The sequence below is a fragment of the Oreochromis aureus genome, linkage group 10 (genome assembly GCF_013358895.1).
Source record: "Oreochromis aureus strain Israel breed Guangdong linkage group 10, ZZ_aureus, whole genome shotgun sequence".
Lineage (NCBI taxonomy): Eukaryota > Metazoa > Chordata > Actinopteri > Cichliformes > Cichlidae > Oreochromis > Oreochromis aureus.
The window spans coordinates 13136583-13157036 of record NC_052951.1 but is presented as its reverse complement, the minus strand read 5'-3'; the positions used below and the strand labels follow the sequence as shown (position 1 = coordinate 13157036).

General features: G+C 40.2%; 1 protein-coding gene across 1 annotated transcript in view; it reads right to left on the bottom strand.

Annotated features, from left to right (window-relative positions):
- Positions 1-6145: 6145 nt before the first annotated feature.
- The window catches only part of LOC116336159 (sodium/potassium/calcium exchanger 3), a 28157-nt gene continuing 13848 nt past the window's right edge, over positions 6146-20454 (bottom strand). Inside the window, exons 3-17 of the mRNA XM_031759949.2 lie at positions 15622-15698; positions 15371-15445; positions 15187-15271; positions 14649-14752; positions 14115-14189; positions 14000-14025; positions 9952-10005; positions 9704-9846; positions 9448-9614; positions 9132-9369; positions 8023-8189; positions 7726-7840; positions 7513-7625; positions 7297-7362; positions 6146-6692 (exon numbers count right to left, since the gene is read on the bottom strand). Of these exons, the coding sequence (XP_031615809.2) occupies positions 6582-6692; positions 7297-7362; positions 7513-7625; positions 7726-7840; positions 8023-8189; positions 9132-9369; positions 9448-9614; positions 9704-9846; positions 9952-10005; positions 14000-14025; positions 14115-14189; positions 14649-14752; positions 15187-15271; positions 15371-15445; positions 15622-15698 (1616 nt within the window). The 3' untranslated portion in view covers positions 6146-6581. The remainder of the gene's footprint in view (positions 6693-7296; positions 7363-7512; positions 7626-7725; positions 7841-8022; positions 8190-9131; positions 9370-9447; positions 9615-9703; positions 9847-9951; positions 10006-13999; positions 14026-14114; positions 14190-14648; positions 14753-15186; positions 15272-15370; positions 15446-15621; positions 15699-20454) is intronic.

Sequence of the window (20454 nt, the reverse complement as noted above, 5' to 3'; positions counted from 1 at the left end):
TCATCATTTTGCGGATCACTGCTTCTTACAAAAAAATGTTAAGCAAATCAGTTGTTATTGCACATTTTTTTTATTGCACTCAAGATACAAGAACAGTCTTCTATGATCCAATACAATCTCTATAGCAGTAAATTTGTAGTCTAAAATATCTTCTATTTCCAACATCACAGCAGAATAACCAGAACATTGTTTTTTGTTTTTTTTAATTTTGCTTTTTTGCGGTGAAACCACAACAAGTACTGCAGCAAGTCGAGCAGTTCTGACGCTGCTTATTATGAGGTGTGTATCAGGAGCTTACAGCGGAGTGAAAAAAGACTGGTGTCACACACTGCTTTAAGTAAACTGCTGGCAAAACATGACAAATTATGATGGATGAAGGATGGAGATGATAGGAAAAAGTTGAATGCACTCGGTACCTGATATTCTGTGCTCATATTGGCAATTAAACTTTAAGTATAGTGATACTCAGACTGTGGGGCGGCCACTTTATGAGGCAAATTTTCACCCAACATTTCATCCCTGTTTGCCTTTAGTGGCTCTAAGACGAAAGCCTATCTATACCTTTTTCTATAATAATAATAATAATAAGAAGAAGAAGAAGAAGAAGAATGGATTAAGATTGAGTTGGGAAAACATTACAAACAACACTGAGAGTCAAAATCAGAATCTTAGAGGAAATCATTGACCTTATAAATATCACCTGTTTCTGTAGTTTTAGTTACATATTTGTCCCTCCTGTGTGAAAAGAACAAAGATCTTTATCATGGCTCTTCATCACACTACCTTTGAAAGTTTGCACAAAAATTATAACATTAATGTCAGCCAATGACATGTTATTTACTGATATGCCAACAAAAGTGAACAAGGCCAGTGTTGGCCGATGAATACGCAATAGCAGCTTAATATGTCAGCAATTATTATGATGATTAATTTCTTTTCTTTTTTTTTTTTAAACAAAAAGTTTCAGCATTGAGTAAACGTTTCCCTTTCACTGTGAGTGTTGCACAAAAACAGACCTCTGAACCTTGACTGCACTCCACCATCTTTGGAACCGGCTCCTTAATTCGACAAAATATCAAAGCAAATCAATCTAAAAACGGACTTTGATAACATGCAAGACTGTTACTATGATCTGAAATATACAGTTAAGCCCATAAATATTTGAATAATTGACACTTTTTGTAATTTCACCTCTGATGTAAAATCCATTGCGGTGCTGTGAAAACGGTCTAGATGTGATTAAAATGCAGATTTTAGGCTTTGATTCAACAGGGTTTTTACAGTTGTATTTATAAATATTAAAATGATTTGGACAGCATTTTAAATATTTTTTTTTTCAATACTTGGATGAAAATCCTTTGCAGTCAATGTCTGGCTGCAGACGTGGTCGTGTACAGAGGCATAATTACAAAAACAATGTCATCATCCAAAATCATACACACCTAACTAGTTAAAAGGCAAAGTAAAAAGTCTAATAGTCAATTAAAGTTAATTAAAAATAAGCTTCATTTGCCTCCACTGCACACAAACAACTAAACAACTTGGCACAGATAAAAGAAATTCACTGTTTTCTGCTCACAAATTTCAAAATCCTCACTGAATTTAAACCTGTAAATGGGAGCGTCGTCTTCTTTGCTCTCTTACGTGAAGTCCAGCCGTGTCAGTGAATCAGCTATGAAACAAAAGATTACCACCATAAAAAGGTCACTGAACGCACCGTCAGAACGCGCATTCGTTTCCATTACAATAACTCACAATTAACTTTACATCATGTATTTAAAAAATATATTTAAAAACACCACAAAACTAGTCTCTGTAGGACATTCATTATTGTAAAACTATGTAAATTATTTAACATTTACAAACAGTAAAAAGTATTGTCGAATAGACAAAGATAATAATTGTACAGCCATTTGAAGGAAGAAAAAAAATCACCTGGATCCCTTTGCTGGAACATTTAGATTTGAATTCACACAACAAGCTAAAACAGGACAGTTTGTCCTTCAGAAACCAACAATTACACTGTGTGAGTATCTGAGTATATATTGTTTAACTCAAAGGCGATTTTTGCCACGATAAATACACAGATGCGTCTCTGCGTGTGCGCGCTGTTTCGTGTCTGTCCCGATCGGCTGCTTTGCTGCACAATGTTCCACCAAAGTGACACAATCGCATAAAACGTACAAGAAACACAAACATCGATAGTCGTACCTAAACGTGACGTTTTACTAGTAACCTGCACATAAAGTCATTAAAATCTGTGACACTGATATTTTTATATATATTAGATTTCATAGTAATAAGACCTCAAAATGAAAAAAACAAACAAACCCCAAAACGTAGTACTACTGCTACTCTTTTTACTTACAGTAAGCTGCAGCAACAGGTGCTTAGAATAGTCAGGCAAAATTGTCAAAATATTGTGAAACTGTGCATTTCATTTTGGCTGTATTAGAAACAGTCTGACGCATGTATGGTTTCCTGTAGTGCAGGACTAAAAAGCACCCACTTTCTCGTCTGACGTGCTCTGCTGTAACTCAGTGCCAGCTGCTACATTTGAATGCATGTAAATATTTTCACACAAACGTCAGCTACATTCAGAAAATACGAGGCTATTCGAAAATCTCTATTCGTAATCTCTTCGCAGCACGGACAAAATGACTTGAAATGATCTGCTTAAATTGTGCCAATATGATGCGAAACTGGCTGTGATGTGATTGAAAAGTTATTTCTTGTTGGTAAGATTCAAAACTGCAGTCATTTTTCTTGTTTTTTATTTTCCTGCTTATGTTTGCTTTTAACATTAGGCCTAAAAATGTCCTTTTTTGATCAAGCATATAGTTAGGGCTGGATCACATGACCCTGAAGCCTCCCTTAGTTATGATGCAATACACCTAGACTGCTGGGGGGGCTTCCCATGATGCACCGAGTCTTTATTCCCGACTCACCTTTTTTCATTCTCTATGTGCTTACACACCACTCTGCATTTAATCTGTAGTTATTAATCTCTGCCTCTCTTCCACGGTGACTTTAATGTTCTGTGTCCCTCCCCCTTACCCCTCACTGGTCGTGGCAGATGGCCGCCCCTCCCTGAGCCTGGTTCTGCTGGAGGTTCCTCCCTATTGAAAGGGAGTTTTTCCTTCCCACTATCGCCTTGCTCATATGAGGGGGTCACCTGATTATTGGGGTTTTCTCCCTATTATTGTGGGGAAAGAAACATATCTTACTCCGTATTATAAAGACATTTTTCTGTACTGTATACAGAGTAGGATTTTTACTGTTGATGCATCATTTTTGCCCTCCATCCAAGCTGTGTACACCTTTCTCAGCCGCTTTGATTTTTGTAGTCAGAAAAAAAAAACTGAATTTCTGTGTGAAAATATGTGGATTCAGTATCAGACGCAGGTCAGTAAAATGAACCCTCGCAGAAACCATTTGTGCTTGTTGCGATGGTGAAGTCAGCTAGGTAGTGATGTTGTCATGAATTAGCTTGGTTGAATTACCATTGAGAATATAAACAAATGAAAAAAGTAGAACGTAAATTTGCTGTATTACTATTGCTCTAAAATGAATGGAGAACAGTGCGATCTGAAAAATATCTAGGAGAATTTTGGCAGATTTTTCTGCTCTTAGGGTCGCTAACATCTATCTCCAAATAAATCTTGGTTGGTGCTGGACTGGATCAGCTGGGGGGAGGTGATTGGTTGTTAGCCCTTTCACTGTGTGTGTAGGAGTCTCATTAAGAGTAGAGGGTTTTTGAAGCGATGCCCTCAGAGTGCGCCAACCAAAACTCCAGATCAATGGCAGTTTGTCAGCATTTCCACTTTGACAAGTTGCACTTATACACCTCTGTATTTCAGAGAAAAGTATTTACGTCTCTGCGTTTTCTTGACAGATTTAGTTCTGAGTTTATTTTCAGACTAAATACAGACATAAAAAATTGTACTAAGAGCTTAAGAGATTAATACTTTGCTCTTTTAGGGTTGTTGTTGTTGTTATTTTGTTTTTCAAATTAGAGATGAACGGATATTTCATGACTCAGAGTCCTGGACTATAATCCAGGATTAAGGTCTTGAGTCTTTAGTTTTACAAAGGCAGTTCACTTCTTAGCAGGAGTAACTTTTCATTGTTCTATAATTATTAATATAGCCAAGTTTTGTACTTATTGTCCTTATGTAAAATTTGCAAGTCAGCTAAGCCTACTAACTGGATTGAATTATTTTCATACGCTGCTTGAGAAAATAAAACAAGTGAACGCTTAATCGTCCCAGTATGACACAGAGTCATAAATATAAACCGCTGTGAATCTGCTTTGGTGAAAGTGACCAGTGCAGTGGAGATGAATGGTTACCCCTCATGACGGCTTTTTCTCTAGTTTTGCTTTTCTGCTAGACTCCTTTTTGGTAGTGGTAGCATGGGATGATACCTGAAGCCCATCCAGGCTACATGGGGCTGGTCTGTGAGCACAGGTCCCGCTAAAGGAGACCAGGGCCACCTGTTTCAGACAGCTTGGTCAGAGACATGCAAGCGTAACCCATTGGAGGTCATTTGCAGTGCTGTAGAAGTACTCCTCTTCCTCATCGTATAAAGGAGAAGACAGCAGTCTTGCAGCAGGATTGATGAGTTTTGTAGTGCTCTCTCTCATGCAACAGCCCACTTCCTTCCTTACAAAAGCACCAAACAATGTGTCATCCTGCTGAAGCTGGACAACCTTGAATGCAGCTGCAACTACTGTGACAAGGAAGTTGGCAAAAGGCGAATCTAGAGAAAAATCAGTCAGGAGAGAGAGCCGCTCTTTGGGCGTCATCATCTTGTTGTCACTTTCATTTGCACCAAAGCAGGTGAAATGTATTCGCAGTGATTCCTAACTGGACAGAGCGATAGACCAGAAGTTTAAATGACTTTGTGTTACACTGTGATGAGCCAGTGTTGTTCTCAGACATGTAACAATGACTAGTTTGCAACTGAAGGACTTTGGCCAAAACTGTCCTAAACCCCAGAGGAACCTTCATTTAGAGAACCAGCACCTTAAAGTAATGGAGAGTAGTAGCCTAATTACACCCAAACCCTTTCTACCTTCATGATCGAGCAGTGATTGAGTATCTTGTATTTAGCTATAAATGGCTTATACTCATAAAGCATTTTATCTTTAGGTCATTTAGCATTATGAAGTCTGACCTTATCTGATTTGGTCGTTTTTTTCTTTTAATATTACAGTTTTAATCTTTGTAAAACGTGGCAACAGTGTCAATACACTTGTCCATGTTTATGACTGGTCATCTGCAAACACAGTCCCTCTCACGTGAACTCACTCATTGCTAATTTAAAAAAACCCTGGGCTGACTTTTCTCAGTTAACCATGTCAGATTTATTGGGTTGTCTGATGTTAGGATAACTGAAGCCAGATAAGAAAACATCCCTTTTAAGGTGGACTTGCTTCAGAACCCAGGCCTTTGGTGCACCTCATCTCCAACCCAATTTAAAATGTTTTTTAAAGCAATTTAGCAAATTAGTCCACAGCTGACAAATTTAGCTGCCACATGACCTAATCATGAGCCTCATCCATCACCTGACAGCAGAACAGCCAATCATCAGTCAAGCACCGACCATAAAGCTTTTGTAATAGCACGTTAGCAGGAAAGGAAAGCAGAGTGGCTGCTGTAACAGAAAAACAAAAATTCAGCTCAGTTCTCTGTAGAATTATCATCAAATTATTGGCCATTAAATAACCACACCACTGTGCAACAGCAGGACTTCAACATTTTTTTAAGTTACATAACTTCCGCGTCCCGACCCTCACCTATGGCCACGAGCTGTGGGTAGTGACCGAAAGAACGAGATCGCGGATACAAGCGGCAGAAATGGGCTTCCTCCGAAGGGTGGCTGGCCTCTCCCTTAGAGATAGGGTGAGAAGTTCGGCCATCCGGGAGGGGCTCAGAGTAGAGCCGCTGCTCCTCCACATCGAAAGGAGCCAGTTGAGGTGGTTCGGGCATCTGACAAGGATGCCCCCTGGGCGCCTCCTGGGTGAGGTGTTCGGGCATGTCCCACCGGGAGGAGGCCCCGGGCAGACCCAGGACGCTGGAGAGATTATATCTCTCGGCTGGCCTGGGAACGCCTTGGTGTTCCCCCGGATGAGCTGGAGGAGGTGGCTGGGGAGAGGGAGGTCTGGGCTTCTCTGCTTAGGCTGCTGCCCCCGCGACCCGACTTCGGATAAAGCGGATGAGGATGGATGGATGGATGGAACTTCTGCGTGTTTTTTTAATATTACCAAAGGCCCAACAGATCTGCTGCCTCCATCTGCCACATTCCTACATTTTCTGCTAGATCACCCAATTTAATACCTAAAGACTGCTTTTAAGCACTCCACTGTACGAGAAGGACAAAAAAAAAAAGCTACAACTTTTTGTGTAGTTGCATGTGTACAGTATCACCCTAAAAAGTCCCACTGAGGTGCAGAGGAATCAATAAGAGGAACACATCAATGCCGTCACTTTCTTTTGGCTTCAGGAAAGAGGACGTGTGGTAGAAAGGTAGATATTCAGCATGGTGTCTGAGTTGGGTTGGCCTTTGACCTGTAAGCCTCACATCTGCCCAAAGAAGATAGAGCAGAGCAGGAAGATGGCATAGAGAAACAAGAGACCCAGACCCAGCCGACGGTCCAGTCTCCAGCGGTTCAGATGAACACTCAGCACCTGCAAGCAGACGCAGAGCATGCAGACATGCTGATCAGGGACAGAATCACCTAGAGTCTATTTATTTTAAATAAAACTGGCTTTAATGTATCTACCTTTTTAGTTTAGTTTTTGTTTAGTAAAAAATACATAACTGGACAGCTTTCTATTTATATACGTTTTAACCCCAAGGGGGCAGTGCAACATGTTGCAAGCTTTGCTCTCCACCACATCCCGAGGGAAACATCTGGTTCATTAGCTGCAAGCTGCTCCACATGTTTGCCAACTTTGTTAGTGTGGCAACTGGTGCTGAGCACCCAATGCACGGCTGATTTAACAGAGTTATTTTGTAGCCTAACAAACACACACTGGTGAGTGTATATTAACTTTGCAGCTATGTTGCAAACCAAAACACTCAAAGAGCCCCAAAGCTGGCTGAATGATCTAATAGCATTATTGATTCATATGACTTTAAATCTGTTTGATATAGAAATGTACTGGGTGGGATTTTTTTAAAAACCCAAATTTGGCAGAGCTCTCTGCTGTACACTTTATACTGGTTACACCTTTCTGAACATCAACACCCATATATCTGTGCAACCTTTGGTATTTAGCATTTACTTACTGTCAGAAACACAGACGCCAGCAGCAGGATGACAGAATATACAAGTCCTTTATTATTTATGGATATCTGTGGGAAAGAAAAACATCAGTTTTATGACCATCAAGCAGAAGTGAGAAGCTGCAAACCTCCGCTCTGATAACTTGCACAGAAAAATTAGTAACCCGGGAAAGAAAGAAGTTTGAATAGGTGTTATATAAAGATGAATGTAAGCATTACTGTTGATCCGTGTTCCACCACAAGTGTACGCAAAGCCCAGGGGAAACCCAAACCCAGCAGGATGTCAAAGATATTGCTGCCTACGGAGTTGGACACTGCCATGTCCCCCATGCCTGAGTAAAGACAGGAAACGTGACAGAGAAATGCTTAAGTACTTGCCTCACAAAGAGACATAAAAATGAAAGAGAGAGACATCACGCTGGACACATTTACCTTGTCGAGCTACAATCAGACTCGCCATGCAGTCAGGCACGCTTGTCCCTGCTGCCAGGAAGGTTATGCCCATGATGTAGTCTGGGATGTCTAGTGTGAAGCTGATGATGGTGACCTGATAGAAACATATAGAAAATATCAGGATAAAGTTATCTTACTGGCCTATAAAGCCTTCAAACTGGTTTAGTTTTTTGTTTTTGTTTTAATTTACAAACCAACATGCAGATGTACATCACATCAGTTTCAGCAGGTGTCTGAGAATACAAGAGATACTGTAGACAGAAGACCAACTCTTACCATCCACACCATGAGGTAGGAGAAGACAGCGATCCATAAAGTAGAGGCCACAAAGGTGACCATGAACCAGCGGTGCCAGCGTGGCAGAATGCAGTTAGGCACAGTGCAGTAGAGCAAGAGGCCCAGAGGCCATGTGATCACCCACTTTACCCGCGCACACCAGCCATCTGTGATGAGACAGTGTTTGGACTGTATCAGCAATCAAGGGGTTAACATGATAGAGGAGTAAGATCAGTTTAAGGCAACAATAAACTGACAAATTCCAGCTATATTTATTGAAGGCTGTTCAGAGGCCAACGAAAGCACAAGTAATCCCTGTGATTACTCTTGGGGCTTCATGATATCCTTAATATGATTATCTAAGGCGCACAGCTCTCTGTCCACCCCATCTGGCGTTTAAACCTTCTGTTTTTAAGGGGCAGCCAATCAGAAGAAAGTTGATTTAGAAGCAGGGTGGCCTTAAACAGGCAGGAGGTAAGTGGATAAACTCAGGGGCTGCACAGAGATGAATAAGGATTATTTTTAACCTTGAATCGTGCAACGCTTCTCTAGTAGAGCAAAAGAGTATGGAGTAAGAAATGAGCATTACAGCATAATCGTCAATCAGCTAATCAATCAAATCTTTATACCGAACTTAGAAGCAACACGTTTTATTACACATTAAAAAATGAACACAAAATCAGCAAGAGCCATCATATTCACATGGAAAACTCTCTTTTTTATTGCTGAAGCATATAGTTAAGGGTTATGCTTAGTTATGCTGCTGTAGGCCTAGGCTGCTGGGGGCTTCCCATGACGCACTGTGCATTTCTTTTTCACTCACTATGTGATTATACACCACTCTGCATTTAATTATTAGTTATCATCATTATTATTATTATCATCATCATTGTTACTATGTTACTAATAATACTGTGTTATTATTGTAGGGTCTTTAGCTTACAATATAAAGTGAGGCAACTGTTGTCGTGATTTGGTGTTAACAGAATTGAACAATTGCTTTTTGAAAAGGAGGAGGAAGCAAATGTTTATGAAGTCCTACCCCTATCTAGCTCATCTTATATCTTATATCTGTTTTGATTATACAGTCTAAAATATACATTCCTCACCTGGAATGCGCACTGGACTGAAAATCCCATCTTCGTCTTCATCTTCTTCTTCTTGCTGGCACACCTCGGCCCCTGGCTTGTCTCCTGACTCTGTGTCGACCATCCCGGGTCTCCCGCCTCCGTTCTCCAGACTGCAGGAAGCTGTCCTCTTCAGACTGTTGCTGGTGGACCCCCCTCTTGACACGAGTCCGGCGTCAACGTCCCGTTGATTTTTTGAAATACGGAGCAGTCTCTGTCTCTGCGGTCAAAAAAAAAGATTTTTTAGAATTTTTTTTTCTTGTGGGTGAGTCTGTCACAGTATGTGAGCATTAAATACCTCACTGATGAGCATGCGTCCAGCCATGGAGAGCCTGGTGCGGGGTGAGAAGTGGGGGGTGATCATAATCCGCAGGCCGGCCTCTGAGAAGGACAGTTTGTGAGGGTTGAGGATGAGAAGCTCATCTACCATGACGACTGGAGAAGCCTCCTGACCATGGGCTTGGCCTGTGTATGAGATGTTGGCAATGAAACGCACAACATATAAAACTACTACACTCGACACATAAATCATTTTTAAAAGAACAAAAACAAACCTTTGTTGAGAAGCACCATAGATGTGTTGCACGCCGAGGTGTCTTCTCCCAACTTGTTGTCTCGCCGTTCTTCTGATCGGAGGCAGCACGGCCTGATGCTCCTCAACCGACGTGTCACAAACACAAAAATCTGGGAGTTGAACCTGTGACAGAGCAAACCACCATCTTACACCATCCAAGTATTCTTACAACTCACACACATGGAGCTTTACTGACTGATGAGGAGGTTTTGTCTTCAGGAAACTTACTTCATGATGATAATGTAGATTCCATACATCGTCATTAGCAGTAAGGACTCCCACCTGCACAGTGAGCAGAACGTTTATGTAAGTCTGCCGCGTAGAACTTCACAAAATCAGTGTGAAGGCAGGCATGTGAATGTGAATATATAGAAATACGATCAAAATTCCAGAGGAATGGCCAAATGGTTCTTATAGAGCGCTTTTCTACTCGAGCAGTCAAAGTGCTTTATACAACATTCCTCATTCACCTACAACACCCATGTGCCTTCTGCCCAACTATCACACTCCGATGAATGCATTCGGAACAACTTGGGGTTCAGCATCCTGCCCAAAGACTGGAGCAGCCAGGGATTGAACCATCAGCCTTCCAATTAGTAGAGGACCTAAAGCTAAGATTTAGCTAATGCTGTACACTGCATTTTTCTGGGGGGTTATTCAATCTGTATTCCAAATGTGAACAGTAACATGACAATTTTTAAAAAAATTCATATTGGGAAAATGATGGAGAAAACACCTTTACAAATACTTAATATAATACTGATGGAAACTTTGAAAAAGAGAGATTTCTTGCCTGAGGAGGACTATCACACTATTTTCAGATGAAAATGTTGAGTGTGTTTTATTCAAGCTTTAATATCCCTAAAATCCTTCACTTGTTTTAAACTCTTTAAAAAAAATCTCAAGCTGTAATAAAACTCTGTGGTTTCTACAGACCTCAAAAACTGCTGCCAGAGATGCCACATACAGATTTCAAACTTTCTATGTTAACTACACTCCAGGGAGTCCATATTATCAGACCCACAGTCTTAGATATTAAGTGATATTAAAAACCGAGGACCAAATTCAAGCAGTTGAGCCATTTTTTATAATGGAATTTAAATATCCCTGCTAAATACAATGAAAGCATCTATAATCACTCCTACTTTCATCCCCATCCCCAAGTTCTTCTTCTTATTATTATTTTTTTTTAGAAAACTAATGACAGTAATGACCTCAAACTCTCCATAATTCCTAATAAGAAGTGTGCATTACCCTGATTTTTTTTTTCCTCAGCGTGAAAAGTCTCTTGACCCTGGATCGCTTTGTTTAATTAGGATAATTTGATTAAACAGAAACTGCTGTTTATTTAACTTTAAATCTATCCAGCTCTCATGACCACACTTCCTCCTCTTCACTGATTGGTTTGAGTTCTTCTTTGGTCACCTTTTATTCACAGTTTCACTCTGTCACAGTGTAGCAGTTCAGTCTTTGGTAGCTTACAAAAGAAATTATTTATTTATTAAATCTTTTTTTAAAGATAGAAATGTGGGACACATTTATCTTTTATGTTTCCCCCTTTTGTTTGAATATTTATAACTATATTTTTTTTACTTATTTATAAATTTAGTTATTCATTTATTTATTTATTTATTTATGAGAATTTTGAAAATTAAAGTGTTTAACTGTAAATTCAGGTTTTATTCATTTCCAACACTTTGATCAGATGCCCATGATGAAAGTCACCTTTGTCTTCTGAACCTCTGAATTACCAGAAACCACCAAAAACACGGCTTTAAAAGTCCATTATCATTCAGATTTTACCTACAGACTGTCATTTGGACTCAGTAACATAGGAGCGCTCTAAACCAACTTCTTATAGTCTCTTATAGTTTGTGGTCGAGTAGTCAGTTTTGCTCAGAGAGATTCCAAACTCAGTGAGGTATCCCAGAAGCATCTGGACAGAGGCCATGACAGTAGCAGATCTTCTAAATACTAAGAAGGGGTACTTCAGCGCTTCCTGTAATGCCTCCTTTAGCAGAGGAGACACTTGGGCATCATTTATTAAATTGCAATCCAAAGTGATGGAGTGTGCAAACAAACATCCAACCTATTTTCCATTTTCCGTTTCATTGCCGTACTCTGCTGATATGTCTCAATGCATGCTCACTAATCCAGGGAAAGAAACCCTGATAAAGTTAATTCTGTTCACCTGACTGCAGCTTCTGCTTCTTAGTTGAGCGATGAAAAGTTTCTCCCACTGAAAACATTAAATCTGGATAAAGTGAATCAACTTTCTTGAAACTAATAAAAATGTTTTCAATCTGAACCTTCAACAGGTTCTTAAACCCACACATGAGCTTTGAACATTACAACATGAAGGTGGAGAAGATCGTAACTTGGTTAAAAAAAATGCATACAAAATAAAGTACAAGAACATATGAGTAGAGAAGACGAGCAACTAATCTCAATTTTATAAGCACTGCATTTCACTTTGTATATAAAAATTTGAATATAAATCCTTTAAAAAATGCATTTAAAAAGCCTGCCGTTAGTCACCCTAACACTGCATTTCTCTTTTGCTAAGTCCTTATGAATTCCCCTTCATATCTTTCCTTGACCCCATGGCTTTCTCCCATTAAGGTCAAAGAGAAGTGAAGTGTTTTGTGAATAATTTTTTATATACGGATATAAATTTAGTTGAATTATATATAAAAACATCAACACAAAACAAGGCAGTTCAGAAACACTGACACAGAGTGAGTCATACAAGGCAATTTGTAAAATAAGCTGCCAAACGTCACACTGTCCAGTTCACTTCAGGTTATGCATGTTTTCTCTTTCCCTTTGAATATGAATTCACTGAAACTCTCCCATTGCTCCTTGGCCATCTCTATTTTTTACAGTTAAGCTTTCCCAACATCACTGCCACATTTTCACTGTCACAGTTTGAGATTCTTTCCAAAACCTGAGAATTAGTCAGGCACGAATCCCTGACCCGACCCTCAATAGGCCCGCTGCATACTTATTCAGCTATGGCATGACACCACTGTCTCCAAGGAGACACAGTGTTGGTGATCTAGGCAAATCACACTTCAACCATTGGCCCATACAATCATAAAGATCTCTCCAAAACAGAAAAACTTTAGCACACTCGCATGCATGCACATAAGTGCCTCTTTTTGTCTTATATTTGCAGCATATAGCATCCTTAATTAAACCCAGTTTGTTTAATCCAGAAGGATACCAGTAAATTATTTTATATTTGATAAAGTTACTTCTACTTTCCCAGATTTGCGAATAAATAAAGCTATGACTGACAACAGTGAAACGGACACAGTGAGGACAATAAGTTCAGTGTGCTGCAGTCTGGTCTGTCCTTTCTGAACTACTTTGAGCACCAGGATGCCAGCGAACAAGTTCAAATACAATCCGTACCAACAAACAGGACTGACAGTAAAAGACGCCGCTGCAAACAGCGTTGAGGTGAAATACACCAAGATTGCCTCGGACTCAATAAACAGCCTGCTATATATCACGAAGGAATTCAGCGCCACAGTGGACATTAGATCCTTGAATAAATCTACCCTTTCAATAAAATCCCAACACGGCGAACAATGGAAAGCTCTTTTACTCTAAAGGTCTCGGGAAGAGAAGTGAAGAAGGCATCCAGAGCGGAAAAAACAGCTGTAAAGGAAGAGTTACACAAAAGAAATCAATCTAACAACCAGTCTCAAATCCATCTTACAAATAAGCTGCAAATGACTGAAATGAGTGCCACTGATGGCATAAACCTCCAAAAGAAATCAATCCCAATTAATTTAGTAACATTTTCCTTTCCTGCCTCTGATTAGAAATATTTGTTCAGATGTTATCATTTTTCAAGAATAAATCAGAAACGTATTAGATTTACCACGGTCCGTTATCACAGCTAGAACGCTGCCATTACTACTAATAAAAAATAATAAAAATCACTTGAGGAAGAGGTTGTGACATCAATCAGAGCATGAAAGAATGCGCTTTAAATTAATTTTTTGTGACATTTACAATTCTCGTCATCAGTAAACCACAAACGAGGAATAAAATCATGTCAACAGGAACGTCGGCTCCTGTTGCAATCCAACCCATTTAATCATATTCCTGACAGACTTTTTAAACACGCCGAGTCTCAAAGGTCAAACTGAGCTCATTTGTACAAGCAGTGAAAACAGTGTAAAGTACTGGCTCACACACAAAAACAGGGAGTTGAGCATTTCTTAAAACAACCTTTAAAAATGAAAAAGCTGTGTGGACTCACCAGACGACTGTGGCATCATAGATGACCTAAGGAGAAAGAAAAGACGGTTTAAAAGCAAAAAGGATGACACGGAGCCCAGAGGAACTACTCTTTATTGTTTGAATGTGTATCTCACCATGATGAGAGTCAGTACTGACAGGATGTAGTAGGAGGAATCTCTAAAGAGAGACCACCATGTCAGAACCACCGTCTGTGGAGAACAGATACCAGTGTTACAATATTTTATTATTCATTATTCAGAGCTGCGTGTGAACAGGTTTCATCTATTGCAATGTCTTCTACTAAATTTTATTAATAACATTTGCCAATTTTCCATTTCAAAGCCAGATTAAATGAAGGTTCTTTATGCCAGTTTGATAAGTTGCTTTGTCCTGAGATGACCACGCTCAGACTAAACCCCTCTGTTTGGCAGTGGAGTGGAAAAAACTGTGGAAGACCGAACCTTTAAGGCAGTCTGAAGTCGGGGATTACTTACACATAAACTGAACTCATTTGAAACTTTAATAATGTTTAACAAACACATCACCACTGTAGCAATATCTAAAAGCATAACAGTTTCCCTTTAAACAAGCAGGAAAAAGAAAAGTTACACCACATGTGACAAACATCTGGCTGTAAGATGTGAGTAAGAGTCACTAGTTTAATCTACCTGGCCTGCAAAGATTCCACTCAAACCAATTATGACCAGGATGTTGAAGACAGCTGAGCCCACGATTGTGCCGACGCCAACGTCTCCTTTAGTGATGAAGACACCTGAAAAAGTGCAGAGGATTTGTCTGACGTCAGATAAAATCCGTCTGTCATTCTGTTTTTAGGGGCTGTTTATGCTCGTAAACCCCAGATGAGAATCGACGAGCTAAAATATGATCTACTAAGAAAAATCATTGTGCTGCTTTAAACTGCACTCTGCTGACATCTCCTGGATATGTCCGGTACCTACTTAGATCAGGACCTTTGAAACCACGAGAGCATTGACGAGAGCCAATCCTCTCCCAAAGGCTTTGCTTTATTTTGAAAGTTAAGCAATTCTTTTACCCATGCTCCACTTCACCAGGTTTTGGCAGTGTCTGCTGACAAACATCACTTTTTCTCATTTAATCTGATGACAAGCAGTGAAAACAAGTGCTGACATGCTCTCTCTGAATGGAAAGAGCTGTTACTTGGTTAAGACTGGCTGAGCTACTAACCAATGAGAGAGGTGAAAAGCTCTGGAGCTGAGCTTCCAGCAGCCATAAATGTGGCCCCGGCTACATCTTCACTGAGCTGAAGGTTCTGGAAAATTAAATTAAAAAACAGTTTGAATAGTCCGATAATAATATTTTAAAATAATAAATTTATATCTGAAGGCCAGCTGGGGCTGGTTTTCCTCACCTCAGATATTTTCTCAAGGGAAGGAACAAAGTAGTCATCACAGACAATTGCCAGAGCGTAGAACATGTAGATGGCCTGGAAGAGAGAGACCCATACACACCTTGCCTTTACATAACATAAACCAGCTATATATGTCGTCCTGTTGTGTGCGTTTATTCTGTATTGATGTCAGGTGTCAGCATTATGACTCAGGGTTATAAATGGAGAGGAAAAATGTGCAGATTTGAGGCCGCATTGCAAGAAATACTCACACAGAGTGCATGGAGACACACAGCCCCATTCTTCCTCTGCTCCTTGGTGAAGATGTCCTCTGGAAACTCATGGATGGCTGCAAGGTACACACGTTTTATTAAATAAATGCCAACTAAAAACTGAAACGTGCAACCTGCAAACAAAAAACAGAAAGAAACCCCCCCCCAGATGACTCTATTTTTATTAATCATCATTTGTAAACACGTTTTAAATGAATATATAATTTTTATCATCATCATCATCCTGTGCCACCAATTTCAGGTAAGATCTCTGACAGACAAGCTACAAACTGCAGCATCACAGAGACGCAGTGTTCGTTTTGCAGTGACAAATGAGACAGGAAGTGAGGTGGAAGTGAAACTGGCAGCTGCTTCCTGTCCTCCCTCGAGTTTAAAGAAAAAAAAGGGAAAAAAAAGAACTGTTAATGACAGCTTAGCTTCCCTCTGTTCCCTTGACACTGCGAAAGAAAGCCTTGAGTGTGTGGTGCAGCTCCAATTTACAACTCTGAGCCGAGCTGGATGAATTTAAACTACTGGGGAGCGTGAAGCTATTAATAGCCCTTCTGCTCTGTGAGACAACAGCGGGTCGACAAGCACACAATAAGCACAGCGTAGCCGCCACGATACACGCTGCACCTCGGCTGCATGGAAACCGAACAACAGATTGCATGGATTAAAAGAGGGTCCCCTGTGATCAGGGATATGAGATTTGATCTTTGACTCTGCTGCGGCAGAGATTGAGAGGAGGAGGAGGAGGCCATATGGTCCCGAGGAGGGGGACAGAAATTTGTTCAGTTTGAAAAAATAAATGTTTGTGCAGTGCCGTTTCTGCATTTTTGTGCCACGAACTGCTTCTTGTGCATCGTTTTTAAGAGTCAAGATGAGTTTGTGGACGGGCTGAGGTAAAAAAGCTCCTTTGCGGTCCAGCTGTTACTGCGGGGCACAGCTCGTCCAATAAACTGTCAAGGCTTAGCACGTAAACTTTCTGTCACCCAATCTCACGAATGAAAGAGGCTGGATTTGAAGCAGCTCCTCATGCACCTTCTCAAGCGGCCTGTCAGCTGTCGGACATGTGTGCTGTATTTCGTCCGCCTTCTTTACTCTGGAGGACTTCTAACACACAAACTCTCAGGTTAGGATGGAAACGCAGGGGCTTCAACATGTAGCTCAGACGGACCCTTTGAGGGGTTGCTCTGGTGAAGGTAGTTACTATGGCGACCTGCACCCTGGGGGCAGCTTTTTTTTGATGGGTGGCAGTAGGAAGCCATAGGCAAGGCAACTGAGTGAGCAGTGAGAAAAGGGGAGGTGAATATGTGTTTCCCATGGTTGGTGTTTATGAAAAAAGGAAAAAAAAAAGTGACAGCAGCTCTGGACTGTAATGTCTAAAAATATTTATTTTTCCTTACAAACCCTCAGGAGAGGTCTGAGAGAGCGAGGGGGGGCACGGCACACAGATACACAGAGACACAAACAGTCTACTGGCTTCCTCAAGGTTGCTGAATGTGCTTTTGCCAAGAGTCTTACAATGTGGTCTCACAGTGCAAGGCCACAAACGGAAACACCAGAGGGTCGAAGATGATCGCACATCTGCAACTTTCCCAATCAGGGGATTTGAGCCAGCTGCGCCGTCAGAGCAGTAAAGTCACAAGTTTACTAATCACTCGGGAACATGTGGACAGCAGTGCTGGTGTGCGGTTACTCTGAGAATATATAGTCTATATATCATTTCTCTGGGCTCAGTGTTTTTTATTGCCAGAATCACAAGAAGCTCCCACAGCTCATTCACCTCTGATCCAGTTCTGTCTGTCACAGTGTTCACAGCAGCTCACTTATCTTTGTTGCACTCCTCCACAAGCAGCACTGCTAAAGAACAGACTCTCTTCAGATCTGTTCAGTTCGCTGTGTGGTTGCTGGTAAAGTGACAGACTGTCAGAAACACGAGTATGCATTGTACTGCTGACAGGAAGGACTTCTTCACAGCCTGAACTAGCACAACCAAACCAGACAACTTTTGTAATACTTTACAGCTAAGTAGGGTATAAAATTAACTTATTCCTTTTTGCTGAACAGAAATGTGGTGGGTTGGTAGTTTGTTACATTTTGTTGGCATATTAGAGCCAAAGGGTTTTTAAAAGCGGGGTATTAAACACAGCATAAATATGTCAAATCTGAAAATACTGTCAATAGCCATGTCTTTAGGGATAAAATGCTCTATAAATCTATAAACTGACTGATATATAGACAAACTCTTTTAGCTAAAACCTTGAGAATACAAACATGAATGAAACTGTAAAGTCTGGTACATAAACATAGTATAAAAAGTGTGTGTTTGTGTTTGGTTGATTATTTCTTTGTTGTAAAAATGCATCTTGGTAATAAATCTTATACGGTTGGGAAGTTTATTTCCTCTTAAACAGAGCCACATTTGTGGGTTGAGCAGCAGAGTTGAGCATGTGGGTTTTGACCATAAAAAACTCACCAAATCTTCAGCTTATTCTGCTATTGACTTTTCTTTAGAGCTTTTGGTACCACAGGTGCTGTCAGGTGATTGTCAGCACCTGTGAGCATGGATCCTGCTACAGTGGTCAGTTGGTGTCAGCTCCAAGCATACCATGTCTGACTGTTTTTAAAAAGGACCCATGCCACAGGGGAACTTCAAGCTGGTGAAGATTCTTCAATAAACATGACACCAATTAAGAGTCAATAGCAGAATAAGCAGTTTGGCACTGACAGAGAAGATTTGCCAAGTTTTTCATGGGCGTAACCCTCACGCTCAACTCTGCTGCTCAACCCATAAACGCATTTTCCTTACAAAAGTGGCTCAATTTAAAGGGAAATGAACAGGCGTTCCAACGGTATAATATTTATTGCCAAGGAGCATTGCTACAACAAAGAAATAACCCTGCAACAAATTTCCTTACTATTACACCTTACTGCTACACCAAGATGTTTCTGAAGTACAAAAAATATAAATTTTTACCGGAAAAAAGTCATTACCATATTACTAAGATTAATAATTACTGTTTGATTTAGGATGTTTGAATAAAGTGAGTTATCTCCTTGAGTATGCATCTATTTCTATAAAATCCAAGCGATAAATTGTAAACTAAAAACAATAGATGTGTATTTCCACTAGTCCAAAAGACGACGCATAAGAGAAAGAAATCATTCCCAAATCTTAACAGGGACCAATACATTATAAAAATAATAATTATATGTTGTACTGGATACAATTTAATGACAAAAATGTGTTTAATCACCAAATGCGTTTCAAAGATCTGTGGCAATTGGAAATATCAGATTGCGAGTATCATTTAAATTATGTGCAAATTAAAAACTGCTCATATCAACAAAACATTTCTCTACTTTCAGATGCACAAATGCAAATGATATGCTATGGGTGGACAATTCAAATTTCAGTATAAATACAAATACATAAATTGTTCACATTAAAAAACAAAAAACACAAGTGAGGCTTTAGATGAGCTATGTACGCTGACAGAACTCAAATTCAAGCCTAACAATAACTTGATGATACGCTGGTCATTCAAGACCTAAAACCTTTTTTTGCAAAGGATTTTTCCCCGTGTTATATACACCACAGATGAGCAGCAACTTCAGACTTTGGTTTGGGCATCTATCTGGATCTTACTTTAACTAACCACCAAAACACCCAAATAGCAGTCCTTGATGGCAGCAGCCTTCTCTCTTTGGACAATGTGCCCCATCACACTACAAACTGCTGACAGAGCAGGGCGGCACCAGCAGAGTCAGATCATTTTTTAGGGATGGCCACTGGGATGGCAAAGAAATTTATGTTCTCTTTTGTCGTTTTTTCCCACTACTAAGAATATCATCATTAGCCAGGTCTTTGAGTGTGTGTCTAACCTCCTGGCCACACATGGCCGGCCACTCTATCCTGCAAAACACAGAACCCAAAAGAACTGGTAGATCTGGTCCACCACCCGCCCCACCCCCAGAGGTTCCCGTAGCTAATCTGGCTGAACACTATAAAACTGGTGGTTTTAATCTTGTGGCTGACAGGTGTACGCTCTGATTGTGTGCCATGAATCTACTCATCACTCTTTGTGTGCTCTAGACTATCCAGCAGATGTGAGATTTATGTTGACCTTAAAGCGACAGTTGCTGTTGTATTTTTTGCTTTGTTGAAGTTTGTCAGAGTTAGATTGGCGTAGAAGGAAAACGCAATCATTTATAGCCGAAAATAAGTCGCTAAAGAAAAAGGTCAGCACATAAATTTTAAAGATTAACTCTAAAGCACAATAAAAACCAGGAGGTATAGTTTAGCATGTTTGTAAAGAGACAAGTGCAAGTTGACCCTAATGTGTCTGCTTTCATCCTCAACGCACTGAATATCTACAGCATAAAACTTTATTAGCTTTTAGTTGAGTCCTCTACAAGATTTACAGCCATTATAAAATAATGTTTCCATTTCAAACGGAATGGACGAATCAACCAGTTGCTACTTTACAGCATAATGACATCAGATGACAACCTTAGTCTATTTTTAAATCTGCACTGTGAGAGGACAGATTGTTTCTTGAATGTGTATTTTATCTCGCTCCAGATCAAAAACAGGCCATGCAGATTAGATCTTGAAGCATAAGGTCAGTGCTGAGCAAATTCTGCACAAGGCTTTAAAAATCAAACCTCCATGGAGCTTCAGCGGAGTCGATGGATGGACAGTGGGCGGTATAGGATAATGTTATCGATCTGTAAGTCTGCAGGGTGTCCTGGAGTCAAGCTACGGTATTGACAAGCATATCGAGTAAAGTCATATCATGCACCAACCAGACTGGCGCTGGCGTATAG